The 22,215-nt window shown below is 41.2% G+C and overlaps 1 protein-coding gene across 1 annotated transcript in view; it reads right to left on the bottom strand.

The window, feature by feature from the left end:
- Window positions 1-12,179: 12,179 nt before the first annotated feature.
- The window catches only part of adgrb2 (adhesion G protein-coupled receptor B2), a 127,718-nt gene continuing 117,682 nt past the window's right edge, over window positions 12,180-22,215 (bottom strand). The window contains exons 34-35 of the mRNA XM_076075353.1: window positions 14,761-14,814; window positions 12,180-12,450 (exon numbers count right to left, since the gene is read on the bottom strand). Of these exons, the coding sequence (XP_075931468.1) occupies window positions 12,274-12,450; window positions 14,761-14,814 (231 nt within the window). The 3' untranslated portion in view covers window positions 12,180-12,273. The remainder of the gene's footprint in view (window positions 12,451-14,760; window positions 14,815-22,215) is intronic.

Here is a 22,215-nt window from a genome sequence, read left to right as displayed (position 1 = left end):
CAAAAAAATGTTGTCAGACAGAGAGGGGAGATAAAAGCCGAGAGTAAAATGTAATCCAAAAAAAAAAAAAACTCTGTACGGCTAGGTTAGAGCATGTGTGGGATGGATTTGTGGAATGGGTTAGAAGTACAAACAAAGCAATTTAAGAAAACAAATAAAGCAAAATGTTTTTGAGAAGTACAGGGATTAAGAAGGGGCATTCTCTCTCTCTCTCTCTCTCTCTCTCTCTCTCTCTCTCTCTCTCTCTCTCTCTCTCTCTCTCTCTCTCTCTCTCTCTCTCTCTCTCTCTCTCTCTCTCTCTCTAGACTGTGAAGCTTGTTTACCTTCTTGTTGTTGTTGTAGTTATTATTTTTTTGTTTGGTCATGTGTAGCAAAACTGCCGCCACCATGAGTTCATTCAGCACGAACACAGACGCCACAGACTGCCGCTAACAATAACACTTTTATTCTTGCGATTGATCACACACACACTTCAACACAAATATACAACCCTAGGAAACCGTGCGCCTCCGGTTGCCTGGCTTCTCTGGCACACGAGGTCCAGTTGCTTTTAATCTCACAGTTCAGCAAAACGACATCTTCGGTCCTCCATTTAACAATTCCAAATTGCCTTTAAAGGGAGAGAATAATTAGACAACGAGCACCAGCTGTGCCAATCAACTTGTCTGGCACTGCTGTCATGAGCCTCCCCTGCACCTCTCCCTCCTGCATTTTAATGCCAACCACGCCCACCTGCACATTTTGCTTTGTTGTGGTTTGTATATTAAGACGATTATGTGTATATGTGATAAACATTGATGTCATTATCTAAGTAATTAAAGTATTTACAACTCTTCTTAACATATCAGATTTATTCATCTATCTTATTTAGAATATCCTCTCAATGTTTACTGTTCATTTCATTGGTGATTCTTGTTTTGGTTTGTTTCTTCTTTGTAAAGAGCAGTGACATCACAATCCAGTTTAAGCCGCAGTCTTGTTACCGTAGCAGGCCACATAGTACTAGTGCTGCTGTAGTGGTGGTGAAGATTACAACTCCCCTGATCCCACGCCACTTTGCAGAGAGAAATGTGTCAAATAATTTAGTACTAATAATATTTCTTAAGTGTCTTTCTACAATATTTTACTTTATAAATAACTTGTGTCTGTTCTAATACTATTATCCTTAAGAAACATAAAATCAGTTTTTACAATTGACCTGCAATTGTACGTTTTTGAATGACCACTGATTTCTGTAATGTTACATTATCATGAAAAAGAAAAAATCTGTAAAATAATGTAAATGTAAAATTACATTTATAATCCATACAATTACAATATGTTGCCATTAAAAACAGAATAATAATGTAATTTCATGGTTATGTTTAATGACCTGGAATTGTAATGGCAGACTTTTAAATCACTGCAAATACACAGTATGTTAATTCACAGACATTTCATTGTTTCATGGAAAAAAGGAAACAATCTGTAGAAAAATACAACACATTTCCTGAAAAATGATAGCTGTTTTTTTAGAGTGTATTTTCTGCTTGGAAATGCACATACCCCACTGAGATAAGTAAAGAGAAGGGAAAACATAAACATATTAGTGAATGGGCCGACCATTAGATAGCTTTAATGCAAACCTGACTATTAGAAAAGCATCCAATTCTGACAAAAAGTTTCACTTTAAAATTTAATTGGCAAAGTTATTTTTTATTATCCTGCGCAACATAAGCAATTATGCAACGCTATTGTATAAGCAATAAAGTGATGGTTTTCATTAATGTACAGCTCAAGGATGACAGTTAAATCAGCTATGGGACAGCACAGGTTCTCTGGTATGAATAATTTGTAGCATTTCATTTCCTAACATCAGGGTTTTGGCTGGTTAAAACAAACTGTGATGTTTTAAGTGGCCTATTCAATGAGCTAATCTGAGTCCTGTAACAGCCTATTGTACACGCAAACACTACGGACCTGCTGGGAGCCCAAATGTTGCATCGACCCGCTGGGCTCGATCTCATAGAGAAGTGCTTAGTTGATGCCTCTAGTGCCATTTCTGTGCTGAAAAAGTGGGACACTCCTCTTTGGTTTTGCCTTTCAAAAGAACCTGATGATTGTCCTGGTGTGGCCGAGGAAGGACGACGTCGCCCCTGCTGACATTGGCAGTGAAAGCAAGAACAGCTGCCTGGTTGGCAATGCTAAGCATATTTAGTATTTGAATACCAAATATGTACATCCTAATGGTACAATACAACAAGAAAAATTGCATATTATTCTCATGAGTTATATTACAATATTGACTTCCTGCTTGCTAACCTTCTTTAAGTAATTATATTGTGACAGCTTCAACACCGGGTGCTGGCTATAAATATCACACATGTTAGGGATTTAATAATGAAAGACCTGATGGCCTAATGTAGTTGCTGACTGTCCAGTTGAGAAGAAGAAAAATGCATTATATTGTTAAGTTTATAGGTTTCTAAGGTCTGATGATTGACAGTATGCAAATAAATAAAGACTTCCATTATGTATCTCGACTCGTTGGTAACAGTAAGTGAAGCCCTTCAGCACAATAACACTGACATTATATTGCTCTGATGCTCATGATGCCCGGAGGCTCCGTAAGACAGCGAGGCAGGTGCAGCAGCATTAGGCCTGCATAAGAGATCGCATTAATGGCAACTGTAGGGCCCTGAGCTTTTACGCTTCTACAATTTCACATTTAGAGTTTAAAGTGGCTGAGCTTACGCTAACCATTTTAGAATGAACACTTCATTTGCCATGTTATATTTTAAACTGTTGAGGGCCTAAATTACATGACTGAAAGAATTAGCGACGTCTTTGAGAATTTCTAACAATAAATTTACAGTTCTGCAGAATCGATACATGATAGCAAAATGATTGGTGTTCCCATGAAACCTTCGCCCTTGACTGGTTTACACACTATGTTATATTGGTTGAAAAAGAAATATGAAAAAAAGAAAGAAACATGCTATATATATATACTATTTATTATTTGTATATGTACAACCTGTACTTACAACCTCTCCTGTTCTATCCTCTCTGCACAGCATCCTGCAGTTCAGTTGAAGTTTCAGAGTTTTTATCATGTGACTGTTGGTCTCAGGAGAGCCAATCGTAGCTTTGAAGTTGCGCTGAGGAGCGAAGAACATTTGTTTTAGGATCTGGTTAAGGGAACCGGTGTATTTGGGGTCGTAATTTAATTAAATGAGACATTTGGAATGAAGTGTTTCTAATGAAATATCACAATTTTAAGCTCCGATTTGGTTGCTATTTCTGAGGAAAGCAATTCGCTTCTGGCTATGATAAATGGTGTAATTTTGGAGATTTTTTAAAGAAAAAATGCTTTTCAATCCCGCCGGCTGGTTATGGTGTTCAGAGGGTAGCTGTACTGGACTTGTACATGACACTTACTACAGTTGTAACTTATCAACCTTTAAGTCGCTGTGAGCAACATCATGGTCATGATGATAATGTTATTGGCATTGCTCCCAGCAGCTATACTGTAGTATTCAGAAGGAAACTTAGCTTAAACATTTTAGTGTCATTTGGAATACCTTAGAAGACTGAAGTGTAAAACTACTGAAATTCATATTCAACTGTAATGAAGTGGTCGTGCCCAATTATGATTTGACAGCAGCAACAACAAGAATGCTCCTGGATTTGTGTGTTGAAGAAAAAGCTGTTTTGAAAATGGTGACTTTTATTATTAAGCAAGACGTTATAGTATATTATTAACTTGCAAAAGCGATTGATAACTACGTGAACGGAAACAAATATGTTACTCATCTGCAATGTTTCATAATTGCAGTACACAGCAGTGAGAGTGACTGCGGAAGGAATGCTTCCTTTCTCTTATTTTCAGCACTATTATTTGAACCTAAACAGGCTTCGCTTTTCTTAACTCTTTAAAGATTAATGAGGTCCTTGGAAAAAGTTTCTCTCGGTGAGGGAGCAGAATCTAATAAGAACAGACCCTGTGCATTAATCACAACTTTAATCACTTCTGTACAAATGAATGTTAGTACAGGTGCTTTGTTGTACATGTGCTGAAGGCGCCACATTTCCATGAGTTCAATCACTATGTGGAAAAATATATTTTTCTGTTCGTGTTCATTTTTAATAACTTTTTATTTCGCATCCTTTATGTGGTTTAGAGTTTTAAGATGACGTTCAGGGTCACTTTTCAAGTAGAGACTCAGGCAGTGCTAATGCATTTTCTTTCTTTGACAACTCGGGGTGATTCATATACTATAAACTATCTGTCTTTACATCATGCCAAAATGAGATGAAAACATATATTAATCAGGTGTTGTTTTTGGAAGTCAAGTGCTTTAATAGATCAAGACACAGTGTATTGTGACACAGCAAATAAATGGCTCAGGGACTCACATCACACACACACACACACACACACACACACACACACACACGCATTCAGGTTTTACAGAATGGACTGTATAAACGTGTTAATATTTCCATCGTATCCGCTGACAGACGGCATACTTACACCATGGTAAGACATGTGTGTGTCTGCATCGCAAATCAAAAACAATTTTCCCAGTTGGGATGATCAGTGAGGGATGGCAGATAGGGAGCCAGGGAAGGAGATGGAGGGACGTATTCCTGTATTGCTGTAGGTTGGCTTGACCTGGCACAGAGAGGCTCTCTGAGTGGGATCAAATTATATTTCCACTCCCTCGGGGGTTAGACAGGGTCCCTGAACGCACCCGGCTTTTATCTCAAGCCACTCTCCAAGGCTCCGAGCCTTATCTACGAGGGTCGAGGGATGAAAGGGACGCGACGTGAGCTCGAGGCATCCGACGTATGTTGTCTGTATGTTGGTGATAGTAGTTTACGAGGGAATTTGCTTCCCAATAGCTTTGTTTGAAGGTTAGGAAGTGGGCCATGTGTTCATTTATCTATGCACATGAATGCAAAGAGAGAGGGAAAGAGATAATCAAAGAAACGCGGGTAGATATCTTGAGGGTGCATGATTGTGTCATGAAATACATGCATACAGTACACACTCCTGGCACACACACACGCACATCTCTACACATACACACACACACACTTCACTTCAATGATTAGCTGCATATTATCTGAGGTCTTGAGCTACAACGGTGAGATGAAGATATTTTCGTTGGGTTTGTGTTGGAAAATAAATACAATTTTGGAAATAATTGCTCACTTGCTTTTGCCTTTCAGTACTAAATTGATATAGATATACATTGAGTAAGAGATTAGAGGCACCAGTAATGAGAAAACATGGCCAGGACTCTTAAATAGCTTAGCTTAGCATATCTGAAATAGCTCCAAAACTTGAATCCCCCTGAAATCACCAATTTGCGTTCCGTAAATGTTTCTCTAGGTTAAGAAAAACAAGAGACACAATCTAAAAAAAGAGGTTCTAGAGGTGTTGATCGGCACAATTTGGAACTTTAGCCAGGGTCAGGGTATTTCCCCATGCCTCTAGTCTTTATTTAAGGCTAGGCCAAACATATCCTGATTACTCTGTTCTTAATGCATTAGCGTGGGACGATCCTTTCATCTCACCCTCGGAAAGAGTGTTAAACTAAAATGTTAAGCTACTCTCCTTAAAGAATCACTCCTTGGCTCTCAGTCCGGTTCAAATGGATCTCAGGATATCGAGCCAGCAGTGCATCAACCTCCAACACACACACACACACACACACACAACTCTGCACACACAGCTGAAAAGAATGACTAGAGTCCATGTGGGAGTCATGGAGGTGGTCGCCCTCATTTGGACTCCTCACTACTGACCGCAATTGGACAGTTGGAGTTCGAGAGGCCATCTTGGCCGTCTCATTACCCTGCAACCAGACATGTGAGGGAGCGTCACGAGTCCTCACCTCCCTGTCTCTGTCAACGTATCTCCTGCACCCTGTCCTCTCACAAATGGCCCGGAGGTTTAAAGCTCCCTGCACAGCCTCTTCCTGTGGTCTTTGTTAAACATCCAGCAAGTCCCAGGCGCTGCATTGCTCTGCATGTGAAAGAGGCTGTGGTAGATTGCATTTGCCTAAGCCTACCACTAAATTATGCCAGTGTTTAAAGAAGCCCTGGGTAGTGTGGAGAGGCAATTCAGTCTGACTAAATGTAGGTTGCCATGATATGTGAAGATGTGCTTTGTGGAGCCGAAAAAAGATTTAATGAGTCCTTTACCTCGGTTCTGAATAAATCACCCTCAAAGTGTCAAAGACCACTTGTGTTTTATCCCAGGCCTGTATGATGGGGACTTAGACACTCTATGGATTTGCAGGGCCAAATTGTGGATGAGGAACAGCAAGGGCATTTCAAATGGAGAGCCATCTAACGCCATTGGTGAAAGCCTCAAAGGAGCAGTCTGGCTGTACCATCAGCCCCAAAGAACTGGGCCAAAACTAAAATGTTGGCATTGCAAAGCATTCAGGGAGCTGATCCATAACAGCCCAGATGAGAATAATCTGGTTAGTCAAACACCGGAAAAGAGATGTCTATAGCTTTGTCCAAAGGGCCTATTAAGGGCTTTAACTTGGTTTTGACATTTTAGATGACTCAGTTTTCAGTGATCTACTCCTTTGCATTAAAGCCTTTGCATTAGAGCCATTCTTTCTATTTTTTTACTTTTCATCTGCACTCCTGTCCACTTTGGCCTTGTCCACACCATCCTCCCTTGTAATCTGCCAGTCTGCTCCATTCTCAGTGTCCTTACTGAGCAGCATGGCACCAGAGCCTGTGGGACAGAACCATCTGTCAGCTACCAAGAGGGGACAGCTAGACACGCTACAACCATTAGAGCAATGGATTTCCACTGTTCCCCGTCTCAGGATTAAAACTTCATCCTTGCATGCCCTGCGCACTTTCACTTTATTGCATTGTTAAACTGAAATATATCATTCCGCTTGCAGGTTGTTGCATGCTCCCAAGGTAACTCACACAGCCTGTCACTTTGCGCTAATTCATTAATGTTCCAAGGGTGTTCTTCATTTTACCTTATTGTGGTATTTGTTGTGCTTGTTTTATGACTTTGCTTGTCAATCCTAGTCCTTTACACTCTCCATCTCCCCGTGCTCTCACTTGAAATGATCTTACTGCAGCGTTAAAACCGCCTGAGGCCTTTTCCACCGGGCACTTTCTTTGTACTTGGCACTGACCAGCAGTTGAACGGCGAAGGACTTATTGTAATTCTTAGTATTAGCATTATTGTTCTGTCTTTGAGCTAAAAAACAACAACAAAAAAACAGGTGCTTGGGCTCATGAAAGTAGGCACAGACTTGGTGAAAAGAGATATCTGATATGGGTCTCATGCTCGCGTGTGACAAAATAACTCAACAGCGCCCCCTTTGTAAAAGCCTCTGCCATAAAATTTCACGTAGATTTATTAAATAAGATAGGCTTTTGTAATGTCTCCAGATGTAATTACAGTATCCCAAATGTTGCCAACAATGTTCAAACCAAGAGAAATCTGTAGTTTTATTCAAGAGAACGGTGCATTTCATTTGGGACTCTAGTTTCTCTAACTTCTGCGGAAACACCAGAAACACCAGAAAAATCTGATGATGTCAGCGAGTGATGAAGTTGGCTAGCCATTCTATTGGTTATTATTGTTTCAATGTTCTCTTGTGATGTGTTCTTTTCTGCCACACAGCATTATTCTTTCATTATTAGCATGCTATTTTGCAACACTGTAATCCAGTAGATTTAATTTATTGATATATTTTAATATCGATCCAGTTCACTGTGATGTGCTACTATGATAAGGGGCTCATGTCAGATGCCAAGGTATCATTAGTTAATGATGCAGGATGCACCTTAGTTGATTTTATATAAATTCGGCGAATTATCTTAAACCAACTGACACAGACTGCAGAGCAGTCCATTTGTTTCAGCGGTGACGTCACAGTACTGGCGATCGTTTCGTGCAGTGATCCCATAAAGGCAAAAGCACCACAACAATTTGCTTGTTACAGAAGATGTAGCCAAAAATCACACAGATAAAAAAAAAAGTATGCATGAAAAGTCTATTGCTTCATGTTCCTGCTGCGTCACTATTGAAAAGTCACAGTGGAGCTATTTGCATTGCTCTTGATTTCGACTCAGCGATATTAAACTTTCAAGACTCGCGGTTCTGAGCACTAGAACACACTTTTCTCCCAGCGTTGTCAGGAACATGCAATCGTGTGTCCCGTCTTTCTTGTAAATATCAAGCAAAAAGACAGCACTGACAAGAGTTTGCTGGTGGACACAGCCTCAGTCGAGTTGAAATTTGTTATCTCTTCCTTCAACTAATGTCCGACCACTCTTCACTTTGTCTGCCTGCATTTGTCAGCAGGGTCTCTCCTTAGGTCACTGGTGACACACCAGTACCACAACTTAATTACCCACGAACCTCAGCGAAAAATAACCAGCAGGCACTCTAATTGCTGTGACTCAACTGCCAGAAGTAATGTGAAAACCCTCTCCTTGCCTTTGCTCTGTCACCATGCATTTCGTCCTTGGGGCATGGCTTCTCTATTTTCTTCCTCCTCTGACCTCTCTCTCTCTCTCTCTCTCATCCCTCTCACTCCCTTGAGAAAGTTCCAGTTGGTGGCCTTTCTCCAGGGTTAGCGATGGCAGCTCCAAAGGCAGACTCATCCACACTTAATTACCCACAAGCCCATTGGAGGGCAAATGTAGAGAGACTGAGGCATGCGCAGGATCATCTCTTGCCTCTTGTTCTTCCATTCTACCACCGCTGACTGGACTATCAAAGCCTGTCCACTGTGACTATTTTCACCATGTTACATAACAAAACCATTTTGTCGAAATCCACTTTGGAAGAGGATTGTTATTAGCATAAATATCGCTCAAAGTTTATACAATTTTAATGAAATAATCACTTTGAATTGACATTTCCCCCTTGGTTATTTCAGTGCAACATGACTTCAAACCCACAGAACTGTTCCTCTTATATTTTCAGACAGACCAGCGGGGCCTCTGATTGGTCACAGTTAGGCTTCAATGCTTCTGAGTAACAGAGTTTGTCACGCCCAACACCCAGAGTGGTATTATGAAAACATGGGATTGCGAGTACACTGCAAATCAAAAAAAGTTGTTCTCATCCACAGATGCCCTTGAAGAAAGTGTGTATGCAACATATGAGACTCTGAGATCAATTTGAAAATTTATTTTCATATAAAAAGACACTATGAAAACATTAGAGGACTACTTTGTACAATCTTATGTATAAAAAGAACAAAATGAGAGAAAAGGAAAAAGGAGGGGTTTTCAGTAATAAATCAAGTGGAATGTTGGATGGTTGTAGCGGTCGGTTAAAAGCTAAGCATCGAAAGGTTGAAGGGTGGAGGTGAAGGTGAGGAAAGTAGGTTTTGGAGCTGGCATCCACCTGAAGTTGGAAAATTGGGGCTTGCATGTATATCATATTTATTTTATGGGCCGTTTAGTTTGGCATTGAAATACACAAAGGAAAACAATTGACACACTAACATGCTCCCGCATGAACTGCATGTGGTGGCATTCACGTCACACCAGTTTAACAGAGAAAAAACATTGTAAACTGATCCTTAGTTGTGGTGATCAGTCAAACATGTCAATCTCCTGAAGATGACAACTTAAAAGCCGAGCCCTCATTGAGGAGAAACCTGTCGCACTGTTCATATCCAATCAGCAAAATATGGAAAAGCTCACCATTGGAAGAGGTAAATAACCACATCTCATACTGCGCTGAAATCAAACATTTCTTTCTTTCTCATTCTTTTTTTTTTTAAAATCCCATTTATAAGTTACCATGGGAACAAGGCTGTGTAGAGAATTCGTATAGAGCTCTCTCTCTCTAATGTTCAGTTTTATATATCAAAAAATTTTTTTTTCTGTGTAAAGGTCAAATCTGTTTCCCCTGAGACTGATGTTTTCTACTGCTATAGATTAACACCCATTGACTGAGACGTTGCACTGTGACAGGCCGCAAGCTTTTTTTTTTTTTTTCCTGTTTATACACACCGTACATTGGATCTGGATCCCCAGCCTCACTGAAGGTCAGGTGAATGTGACCTTAGCTCTGAAACCTGGGGGCCGAACCTATCTGGCTCCTCTGAGAGGGTGCGGGCTGTAGGTTCTATCAGCTGATTAGCTTGAAAGGTTAGGAGGGCTGCACTCTTGTTTCACCATCTGCGCTGTGCTGCACTACTACCACATTAGGGATCTTTAAACAGATGGTTTGAGGGCTGCATTGGAAAATGTCAGGACAAATAGCCATCCCCGGATAATTACTGTTTTGAGCACTCCCCTTCTTAATCTGCATCTCTGCCTGCCTCTAGCTTACTCGTTTTATATTTTGGGATCTTTTTTCCTTGGCTACCATTCTCTCTTGCACTTTCTTCTCCCTAAATTGTCTCTCATCTCTTTCTCCAGACTGTTAGATTAACGGGCGCCGCTTTGAACATAGACAGAAAAGTTATCGAGCCATCTATTGAATTCATCCGGCACTCTGACACTTTCTCTCTGTCAGTGTGAGGAGGACTGATGTGCTAATGTAGCAACAGCAGGAAACTGGTTGTCCTCTTGTAGCGACCAAAGCACGGCTGTAGAATGTCAAGTAGGAAGCAGCACCACCGGATGTTTTTGTCTTTTTTTTTCTGTTTCCTCTTCAGTCTGCCACCTTGTAGCCTCATAACCTCTGCGACTCCATCTCTGTCTTTCTATTTCAGTCTCTCTTTCTGCAGCTTCCATGCTCACAAATGCAGGTTACAATCACACAGACAGGGATACATGTGAAGGAGGAATTATACACCTGGCATCACTGCTAACATTTCGATTTCTTGCCTCCTGGTAGCATGACGATTGGTGGGCAGCAGGAGAAGGAGAAACGAGAAAGAGGTGATAGACGGAAGCAAAGGAAAGCATGTTTATCTTTAAATCCATAATGGGGTTCTTAGGGAAAGAATAGAATTTGGCTCGGGTGGTATCAACTTTCATAAATATTGGCTTGAAAAACCTCCTCAGGTCACAACAAGCAAACATAATCTCAAAAAACTCAAAAAAAGAGCAATTTAGCCCCTAAAACGGCAGAAGCCTTCGTTTTTGCGGAGCACAGAGCACGGATTTCATTTGGGCTGAAAATGACTGAGATATTCTCCTTTTTTGCTGTGATTGGTGATGGATGAAATGGATTCAGATGCTGCAATCTTTAAAGGCTTTTATCTCCAAGCACTGGGGGAAAAGGAGATGCAAGAATCTGCATGACGATCACTATCCTTCTCCTCCCTCGTGGTTGGATAATATGCGGCACACATTACCTCAAAACGTAAGCTCACATTTATGTGCTGTGTGTGTCCTAAATCTTTTTTTTTTTTTTTTTTTCAAAGTTCCACATGTTAATTCTCACAGGAAATTAAAAGAAAGACAAAAATAATGAAAAAGGCAGCAGAAGCAGAAATCTACCAGTCTGAAAATGAATCAATTCTTCTTGAACAGTTGTTTCATTCATATAATTTTTTCATTAAAAGTTTCAAACCATAGAAGATGACTTTTTTTTTTTTTTTTTTTTTTTTTACTAAACCATAGAAAATACACAAAGAGTTGACACAGAGAATGCAAGAGGAATGGGGTTGTTGAACTGGAACCTGAAAAAAGCAAAGAGGATGGCACTTCCGTTGTCCCCCACCCCCTAAAAACAACTTAAATAAAAAAGGAAAAACAGAATAAGAGATAGAATGCTTCCATCATCCATTAGAAGGGAAAAGGAACTAAATGAAAGCAGGGTGCCTAGGGGGGCTACCAGTGTGAGAAACCTCAGTGAGATGTTTTTTCCCCTTGCTATAAAAAGAACTTAACGGTGCAGAAATATTCTTTTTCTTTTTTCCCCCCAAAATCATCAAACAATTGAAGGAGATTTTCTTTTTTTCTCCAGAATAAAATCAAGACATTTTTCTCAGAAATAAGTTTTTCATAGTTTTCTTAAGTTCATTTAAAAATTTTCCTCAGTCCCAGACGTGCCACGCCCCTGTTCTTTCTTCTCAATAGTCTTTGCGAAAATATAGGGTAGAACAGTCTTCTTTCCATGTCTGTCCGCTTCGTCAGTAAACAAACACAGTATGGGATCCGACAGAGCACATTGCAGGAGACGGGGAGCAGTGTGTTGTGAGATATTTGCGAGAAATCATGTACTTATGTATAGCTTTTCAAATGTTTGTCTCTGCATGAGCATGTGTGTATTCAAGTGAGTGCGTGTACGTGTGTGTGTGTGTGTGTGTGAGTGTGTCTTCACACTTCAGTCTGGAAGTCTCCCTCAGACGAGTCAGGCGTGTTAGCGGAGGAGGAGTCCCAGTTCTTATTGTGCAGCTCTATCTGGTCCTTCTGCTCCCCAGGCACGATGGACAGCTCGGGGGTCATGGTCTTGAAGCTGTCCCACGAGCTCTGGTCCTCCGGGGTTGACTTGTCCTGATGGAGGAGGAGGACAAGGAAAAGGACCATGTATGCAAAAAAAAAATAGCCGGCATATGAAGGCATCGCGGAGATATAACAAAGACAGTGTACAAGTTCTGGTTTAATACAACCTGGGTCTTATTCTGATGGTTTTGGACACGATCTTGATCTGTTCTAATAACAGTGGTGACATCGTTGAAGCGATGTCCGCCAGGGCAAGAAACACGAGAAGTTAGATTCGCCAAATTTATTTGGAAGACAAAATGAAGACGAACAGGCCGACTTCAGGCCAGATTACCAACCGAAGAGAGCAACTTTCCAGGGGCCTAATCAGATTCTGCACATCAACCAGAGATCCAAGTGTGTTATGATAGTAACGGCTAATGTAGGGTTGAGCAGCTAGCGGGGCGACGTAGGTCTGGTAACCTCACCTCTTTCTAACTTCTTGCCTCCAGATTTGTTTTTTCTTCAATCCTGCAGTCTTCATCACTTCCCTCGGGATTCACAAAACACTTTACAAATGCAGCACTAATCCCTGGAAACTAAATTTGATGTGTTAATGTCTGAGTTCACCTTTAAATATGTCCAGTTGGTATTATACTTAGTGCATATTGTAAATTAAATTAACTTTCAATCAAATTATGACCACATTACCTTTGGAACCAGGAGGCGGAGAATATCTGGCCCACACTTTTTTTATCCTGGGGCACCCTGGTAGGTGACTATGTCCCTGACTTCCTACCTCAATCTTGACCTACTGTATTTACCGTAGCTGTGTAAACACAGTTTTTCTGTGCAATGATGGATTAATAGAGGAATTTTGCCTGCACTTACTTTTGGTTTAATCTCCAAATAAAGTGGATTCAATGATCCCACTAAACTGTTTGCTTGTTTCCAAAATGACTGCATGTGTTTCTTGGCATGTCGGACTGCAGCAATGCCATTCCCAAATATCAGCAATTGAGTTTGGTGGGGACAGTGTTAGCAATACGGATGCAAATGATGGCCATTGAAAGGAGACCCAAATTGTAATAAACTGGAATTGTCCTTTAAATGAAGTACTTGGAAACCATTTCCTTGGCCAGTACACAGATTTACAGATGGAGTCATTCAAATATGCATTTACAGAAGCTTAATTTGATCCTTAACCTTTGCAAATATCAACAAACACACACACACAGAGACACACAAAGAGGCAAACCACTCAGGGCCATTTCTTAGAAGAGATTCACCCTCACACACATGAGAAAGCAGGACCATACACACCTGTAGTTTCAGGCACATTTCCATCTTTCTATCATCAAAAACTACTTTTGTGTACAGAAACGATACCTGTCCTCCTTTATCTCCCACCTCTCCCAATCAGTGATTTTTCAGACTGATAAAAGCATGAAACCCTCCGAGGCTGGGGTCTGTGATCTCTGCATGTGGTCCGCAGATGTGCCCACCATGCATGTAAAATGCATGTTGGGGGATTAGTTAAAAACGGAATAAGAGGTATGAATCAGATGAGGGCCATTATTCAAATCAGACTCATTATCTCGCGGAGATAATGATTTCACAGATACGAGCTGGGAAAGACGTGAGGGATCGCTGGCCCAGATGACTCTTGGTGGAAACCTGACAAGGCAGACTACCACAACCTTTGGACTACATGGAGCTGAATATTCACATTAAGAAGAGGAATATTCACAGAGCATATCTTACAGTTTGCACATCTGAAATGGGTGCTCTATGTTGGTACATAGCCTACGTAATCCATTCAAGCAACTCGGCTATCCCCGTCTTTCATTTAGTCTTCTTTTTCCACAATCCCACCTTCCCTTCATCACCTTAACTCTCATGTATTTCACTTTGAGCTATTCACCCCCTCAATCCCTGTCTCTCTCTTCAACATATACACAGACACACACACACACACGCATGCACACATGTCTGTGATCTGCAGTAACACAACACTCCCTTCCTCCCTTGCAGTGTGATGATCGTCGCCGGAGCGCTAGGGGGCAATATCTGCCTGATTATCATCCTCCCTGCGTCACAGCCTTGACAGTTGGTAAAATGAATACAAAAGGCATAATCTGGGAGCCAATTTGCATGCTAAATGCTGGCGAAGGAACATTTTGTAATGCAGGAGTGTGGGTAATTTTGCAGTTAAGCCCAACTTTATCCCTGGGAGACTAGGCTAACGCGATTGTGCTGCTACCGCGTGTCTATCCGTTCCCTTTCGCCATCTCTGCCTGCCTCCACTCCCTCGTTGCCCCAAAGCCCCATCTCATCCCACTCCTTCTCCCCCTTCACTCTGCCAGAAACCCCTCTACTTACACTCGACGAGTTCTTTTCACCTCCGGCAGACGAAATGCTCCATCGCTTTTCCCTCTGTGGCGATGAAATGGGAGGGAGAAGACGAGGGGATGACGAGAGAGACAGAGAAAAAAAGAAATAGAGAGAAGAAGAGGGGGGATCACAGTCACTGACAACTCTGCCTTGAAACAATAGCATTGTTCCCACACCTTCAGCAGGTGAGCAGGCAGTTGTTGCTTTGTGCTTACATCTTACCCTTCTTTCTCTCCATCTCTGAATCCCCCTAACCAGCTCTCTCATGACAAAATATATGAACAGAAACAAGTGCTCCAGCACGCATACGTGAGCCTGGTTATGCACACAAAATCGAACTGTGTTGGAACAGGCAAAGGCATTTTTTAACGTCCTCACCATAGACTGTATGGAACAAAGCAGGGGCTACGCATGCACCACTAATAGCAACTACAACTATCGTAAAAAGGGGTAAAAGAAAGGACAGCATGTGAGCGTATGAGTAATCTGATTCTAAAAGCCGTAAGCTGAGCAGTGCTGGAGGCTTTGGAGCTCATGTTTTCTAAATAATGTTGAACGAGGATAACAAATATGGTTATTAGTGCATGGAAAGGCTATCTACACTATCTGCATTATTGATTTTTTTTAATACTGTATGTGTTAACGCTACACATAAAATAGTTAATGCTAGGCTATAAAGTAGACATTGCTGACTCTATATGTTCTGCCTCTGGCTCAAACACAAACATTACTCGCCCTGCTGTACCCATGCAGTGTTATGAGGGTTTTTTTATGTTCCTGTCAGCAAAGTGGCTGTTTTTGTGGTCTGATGTTTTTTTTTGTCCGACGTGTACAGGTGTTCTGAAGTAACAGGTGTTATCTTAGTTGGCTGGCCAGGGTGTGAAGCTTATGATGGGTCCAACAGCACCAGCGTAAAAAAACAGAAAAGTCCTGCAGTGTTTGGTAAAGCCGCTCGCTCTCTCTGGCCTGCTGCTCTAAACAGTTACGTGTGTTTCATGAGATGTTTGCTTTGAGGGAGCAGGGGTGCCAGTCGTGGCATTTGTACTTTCTATGTCTGTCAGAAGTTTGGGCAGAAATGGATTGCCTTCAGTGGCTCCAACAACTTCACTAATATTGACTTTATTGACTTGTGCTTTTGTCCCCCAGCTGCAAGTATTCCAGTTAGTTGTAAAGTCTCTACCTAAATAATAGACGCAATTGCCAATCATTCTATCTCGGAGAGTTGTTTGTGTGCGTGTAAGGGACTGTCTACAGTAAATGGGTAAGACACAAAGACACACTTTTTGGTGTTGGTGTGTTAGATTGAAGATTCACCCACTTTGAGATTAAAGAAGTTTCTAGGCTTCAACACATTGCCTTAGGGTGTTATGATTTACCGCTCTATGTGACATGCTCATTAGCTGGCTTTATCCTACATGTTGAACATGCATAGGAAATTTGGATTTGCAATTGATATACAACATTTTGATTATTTTTGTTGACATATTGTCAGTGGCATCAGTGGTATATTTTAAGTGCAATACTTGAGGAAATGCATTTACTCAACGGTACTTCAAATTTATGGGACTGGCAATTTTTTACTCGGCTAGATTTATCTGGCAGCTTAAGTTTGTTACTTTACAGATTAAACTGTAGATCCTGAAATAAACTAATGTAGTTTATTCACCAATTGTTTCTCTCTCTCTGTTTTCATTGTCATTAATTGTTTCTTTTAGTTTCTCTCTTTCATTTGCTTCCCATTTCTACACCATGTAACAAGCTTCTGAAAAAGCCAAGTTGTGCCTACTGTATGAACATTATCCGCCATCTGTAATAGGCTGAATTTATAGCTGCCAGACTTTTTCCTGGTCAATTTTAATCACCATAATAAGCACCTTATTATTTCTGCTTTATCAGCATTCAACGCATTTAACGTGATTCAAATAATTAACCCCTAAAAGCACTGCTTGTGCATTATCAGTGTTTCGAATGTAAGTGGGAGTATAGGTTTTCATTCACTGATTCTGTATCTAATCAACGTCAGTTGTTTGATTTTGAACAACTCACCAACAGTACTCCACTGAGGATATACGTTGAGAGGTATCATACGGTTACATTAAAATACTTGCCATTATAGTTTTACTGGCACAGCAGAGCAAACGGAGCTAATGTGGCTGTAAGCGCCACAAGACCCCCAAACACAATGTCCATCACTGGTTAAAGGTGTAACAGTCTCAAATTTTGAAATTTTTGCGTGAACGGCCAACATTTGAAGTTTCAGGCAAGCTGCGCGATTTTCGGAGAGAAAATGCGACAAGCTGCAAGCATGAAACAGCTAAGTGAAGGGGAATTTGTAGGGATAGTTCATGCTAGAAGAATATGCTTTTGCACAAACTTCTAAAGCCAGCTCAAGAAGCCTCTGCTACAGTGCTGGTCGACGAGGCCCACTCACTGCCACTCACAGTTCCCCTTATTTGGACCGTGGAATGGAAATTGTGTCTGGATGTGTGTGAGCAATGTGGCGGGCTGTCTTTGGGAGATGATGGGGGAGGACAGGTGGTTGCGGGTAAGTGGGTTAACTTTACCTTTGTTGACTTGGATGCCCATGGCTCTGCTGACTGTCGGGCTACATTCAAACTGGGACATGACAACAAGCATGCAACACAAGGCCCAGTCAGCCAACAAAGGACATAAAACAGGAAACAAAAACAAAAACATAAATCAATAAAATGTGGCAGTAAGGCAAAGAAAAAACATACACTGAGTGGGAGGCTTACATGAAACAAACTTAAAATCACATTTATACACGAAGAAAATGAAAGCAACATCAAACAACGCACGAGTAGACAGAGTGGATACCAGAACATGACTGTGGTTTGTTGACTGTGGGCTTTGGGTCGTTGAACAAGAACTGGACTATTTCAAGGTTTTTATGCGTGTTTATTTTATCATATTGCCAAAATAATGATGCATATAGCCCCAGCATAATTCATTAGGGGGGCACAAAATAGACTAACTGGGCAGAGTGGTCTTTAGGACCATTTATCTGTAATCTTGGAAGGAATCTGTGTCACAAATAATAAGGCCCTTCAAAGGAGCCAAATCTGGAGAATGTAGGGCAAATAAATTCCATTAGTGCAACACATTGCAAACAAACGAGCAATCAGACACACAGGCTTGGTTCGCTGCTATCCCGGCCTGTGCGAGGCCAGTGCTCCTATAGTGAAAACAGTTCCAGCTAGCAATTGGCCATTTTCACCTCCCTTTAATTGGCCCAAGGGCACTAAATGAGCTAAATCAGTATTGTGCCTCTTGGTGCACAAAGCCAGTGTTAGGCTTGTTCCGCCTGGGCTAACCGTCCCCTCATTAGGGGCCACTGATAGAGCCAGTGTGCCGTAGCTACACTCTGCCAGCCCTCAGTTTTCATGGGCAATTTGTGTGGAAGGATGAAAATAGTTGATGAGTTTATACTCGGCAAGGAGAAGGGGGCAAGGAAATAATTAAAAACAAACTAATGAGAGGAATTAATTATTCAATTAATGCCTCAAACGTGCCACCGAGGGCTGAGTTTAGAGGGGGAAATGGGAAAAACGAGGGAGACGGCAATAGAGAAAATGTCAAGCCGTGAGGATAAATAGAGGGGAGAATGAGATATGAAGTGGAGGAAGAGGGGAGGACTTGCTTTATTGCTGGGATGTAAAATTGAAGCCCCTTAGCTCAATGCCAGTAAATTAACTATCAAGACCTACAGGGTTTGCAAATGCACGCAAATTGCCCTCATTGAATCAACAAAAATGGAGCCTTTGTCATTTAAAATTATACATCTTCATTTTACAAGACACATCCCCAAAGCATTACCTTGCAATTCCCTTTAGTGGACTAAAAACATGCTGGAATATCAATACCAGCCACTGATGTCAAGAATTTAGTGCCACTAACCTCAGGTCTCACCTCTCTTTTATGATGCGGGCTAATGGAGAAACCCTCTTAGACCAATCCAAGAATATACTTCCATATGTAGCCTAATAGACTTGGATTTCATCACGGAATTCAAACACACGCCTCAAGCACAAATGAATCTTTCACAATCAAAAATTTGCTCGCTGTCCCCGCTCTGATCTAGCATGAGTGAAATCACAACAAAGTAGAGCACTTGTTTTCTTTGTCTTTTCCTCCATCCCACTGCGTTCCGCACAACTCCTCGCTGTCTATCTGGAGAGGGAAGCCAAAGCACGCTTCATTTAATCAAGAACACAGCAGACGACGGGATGGAAATATATCCCATTTGAGAGCTAAAAAATGCATCAGCCTGGCTATTACGCAGTGCAAAATCCCTCTCTGTCTCTCGCTCTCTCTCTCTCTCTCACACACACACACACACACAAACTCACACCGTCCATCTAACACACAGTGAGGCACAGCACTGCATCACTGGGCACCACATGCAAATTTGTCTTATGACCTCCTGAACCCTGCGGAGAGGATGGAAAACTACAGGCTAACTCCACAGTGACGGAGGCCAAGAAGCTGTTTTGAATCTAAACATTAGCGCAACAAAGTATTACTGATACATAGTGTGTTACATAAACACGGCAAACACTTTATCTCTCAGTAAACCCCACTGACTCCATTTGTCTCCTGTCTCCATTATGAGAGACACAATGAGAATGGACTTTATCCCCCCGCAAGCCACATTGCCCCTGCCTGAGCATCCACTGCACTTAAAAGAGAGTCGGATTTGGATTTGTTTTTATCATTAGCACGTAATGTGAAGCCCACTTTCTATCCACTTCAACAGAGAAGAATAAAAGTGTATATATGTGTATAGTTTTACACACATACACTTGTATTATATTATTGTTATATATATTCTTACTGGGAGAAGAAGCGATAGTTTATCAGAAAGCCATTTTACAGGGTCGATTATAAAGGTCATGCATGTTTTAAAAAAAACAGAATCTATTTTCAGACAACAGGAATAGCTCGGCTAGCCTCAGCAGCCGAATAGAAAAGACAGACAAGGTGATTTTCAACATGGAGGTTAATGCGGAGTCCTGTAATATGGTGTCTACCTCCCCCTCTTTTCTGGTCACGTCTTTCGCCCTCATTTCCATCTATAAAGAGTAACACTTTAGTCATCACTAACAGCTTCCAGCTATCAGTGTGATATAAGGGATTACCAGTTGCCGGGCAGTATGGCGTTAACAAAAGTGTGAGTGGGTGGTATGGAGAGGCAAGACAAGAACAGCAGAAATCAAGAGATTGAAACTTCTGTAATGACACATGTAATGCCCAAGACCACTTTAAGCCCACTGCACTTGAAAAGAAAGAGAAAACAAAAAGTGTGAAGGGGACATTTTCTGATATCCACTCATCTCCTCAACACAGAGATCCTACCTTTCCAGAGAAGTAAAATTGATCAGGTCTCTTCTGACCGCATAAGTATTTGTGATATTTCTTCCAGTGTCTCATTGGCACACATACAAAGTGCATCATGTTTGGCTCGTTTGAGTGCCAATGAGCTAGTTTATGGATAGAGTATCGTGGTTTATGAGGTGATTATGAATCGTTTTGGATGGGTCATTGTCTTTATGAACTGATTTATCACGTGGTTGTGTTGTTTGGGTCATAAGGTTTAATTCAGGCACTGAAATGGGCACGAGGACTGCATGGATTATCACACCACACACAGTGACGCTACAGGAATGGAAACACAACCCCAAACAGCAAAACCACAGCGACAACAAAAAAACGAGTTTATGTTTTTCGTCTTTCATCATTGAAGACGAAGCCAGTCATCAGACCACCTTACAAATCTATCTGATTATAGTGATTCCAGATTATGTATTTCAATTTGTATAGGAGTTGATGGAGGAAGAGGAATTAGCATTCATTAGATGAATGCAGACGCACAGGGGATACAAGCTGTGATGCACCGCACTACCACACCACTAGGGGACCACCTAATATTTAGGCTCATCAAATACAGTCACTTCACTTGGAGACAACGCTGATGGGTCGTGGATGGTAGGCTACATGGAGTAAGCTCATAGTTTGACAATGTCTGTGTGACTCTAACTACACATATTTATCGCCTTGAAAAAGGCTTTTCAGTGTCTAAAATAGGCTACTTGAGCGGGTGATGCTATAAGTATAAAGTACATTCCTCTAATTGACTGTTCGCTTAACTCCTAACATCTTAATCACTGTTAAGTAGCGCCTGTCAAGCTTTTTTTTTTATCTAGCACTACACACACAAACCTTTTACAAAGGGGGCTGATTTACCTGGTTTCACAGTTTGTTTTCACACAGTATTAGACTATTTATTTCGCCTTCATTGACAAAATAATTGACAGATTAATCATCAATGAAAATAATCATTAGGTGCAGCCTTAGATTGATGCAGGAAATGACAGTAGTAAATGTCAGAGTGGGGTGTAACCAGAACCAATGAACGCATTAATTATCCACAAAGTGCTGCTGAAATCTTGAAACAAGACTGCTGAGCACCACAAGCTGATTTCTAACAGCGTAAACAGGGTTGGCTTCTTTTTCCTTAACAATTTCTAGTCATTCATAAATGACTGGAAAATTTGATGCGTTTGTTGTGGGCATCAGGAGTGGCGTTCCCAACCTGTCCTGAGGTGTGGCGTTCACCCTCTAGCACTGAGAGCATGTTCTTTTTTTAATGGCACAATAGTAAAGGCTTAAAGGATGAAGACCTACTGATGTGGTTTCAAACTTGCCTCTAATGTTGGCTTTAATAAGGAGCAGTACTGAACATAAAACTTAAAGCTTAAAGCTTAAACATAAACATAAAGCTTAAACTCTGATATTTCAGGATCAGCTTCCACACAGTGGGAAAACACTACACAGTGGATGTGCTATAGTGAATGGGGCTTTTTTTTTTTATGTAACTTGTAAAGACACAAACTAAGGATGTGCTCCTTGGCCTTAAGTAATGCTCATTTACTTTATGTGTTACGCTAATTTGCCGTACATGCTAATTATAGCAGCTTGGAGCGGATACACACATTGTTTAATCCATTACTTACATTCCTAAAAGCTTGAAAAAAACCCCTGCAAAACCATGCAAACTCTTTAAATGCTGAGTTCGCTCACCAACTGAACATGTAGAAAAATCCAAAGCTTGACAGGCCTGCCTTGCCTACATACGGTTGCTAAGCTTCGATTGGTTATTGGCTGATTGGTTGAGAGGTTTAGCGAACAACCAATCACGCGTGAAATGTACATTTTTACAGCTCAGAAACACAGTTACAGTATGTACAGTGGCAAACTATGACACATACAGCGACATGTAGCGCATCAACTAACGGCCTTAGAGTGAGTTAAAGGGGCTCTACGGCACACGGTTTATGCGGCGTTTAGTAGGTCTTACTTTGACTTTCTTTGTAAACGAGGGAGGCTCTGCGCACTAGTGATGGCTCGGTGTTGTGCCTTGGT

This window comes from Anarhichas minor, unplaced genomic scaffold, assembly GCF_050575085.1.
Source record: "Anarhichas minor isolate MPS153535 unplaced genomic scaffold, ASM5057508v1 ptg000051l, whole genome shotgun sequence".
Classification (NCBI taxonomy): domain Eukaryota; kingdom Metazoa; phylum Chordata; class Actinopteri; order Perciformes; family Anarhichadidae; genus Anarhichas; species Anarhichas minor.
Note: the sequence above shows the minus strand (reverse complement) of the source record. Positions and strands in the feature narration are given on the sequence as shown.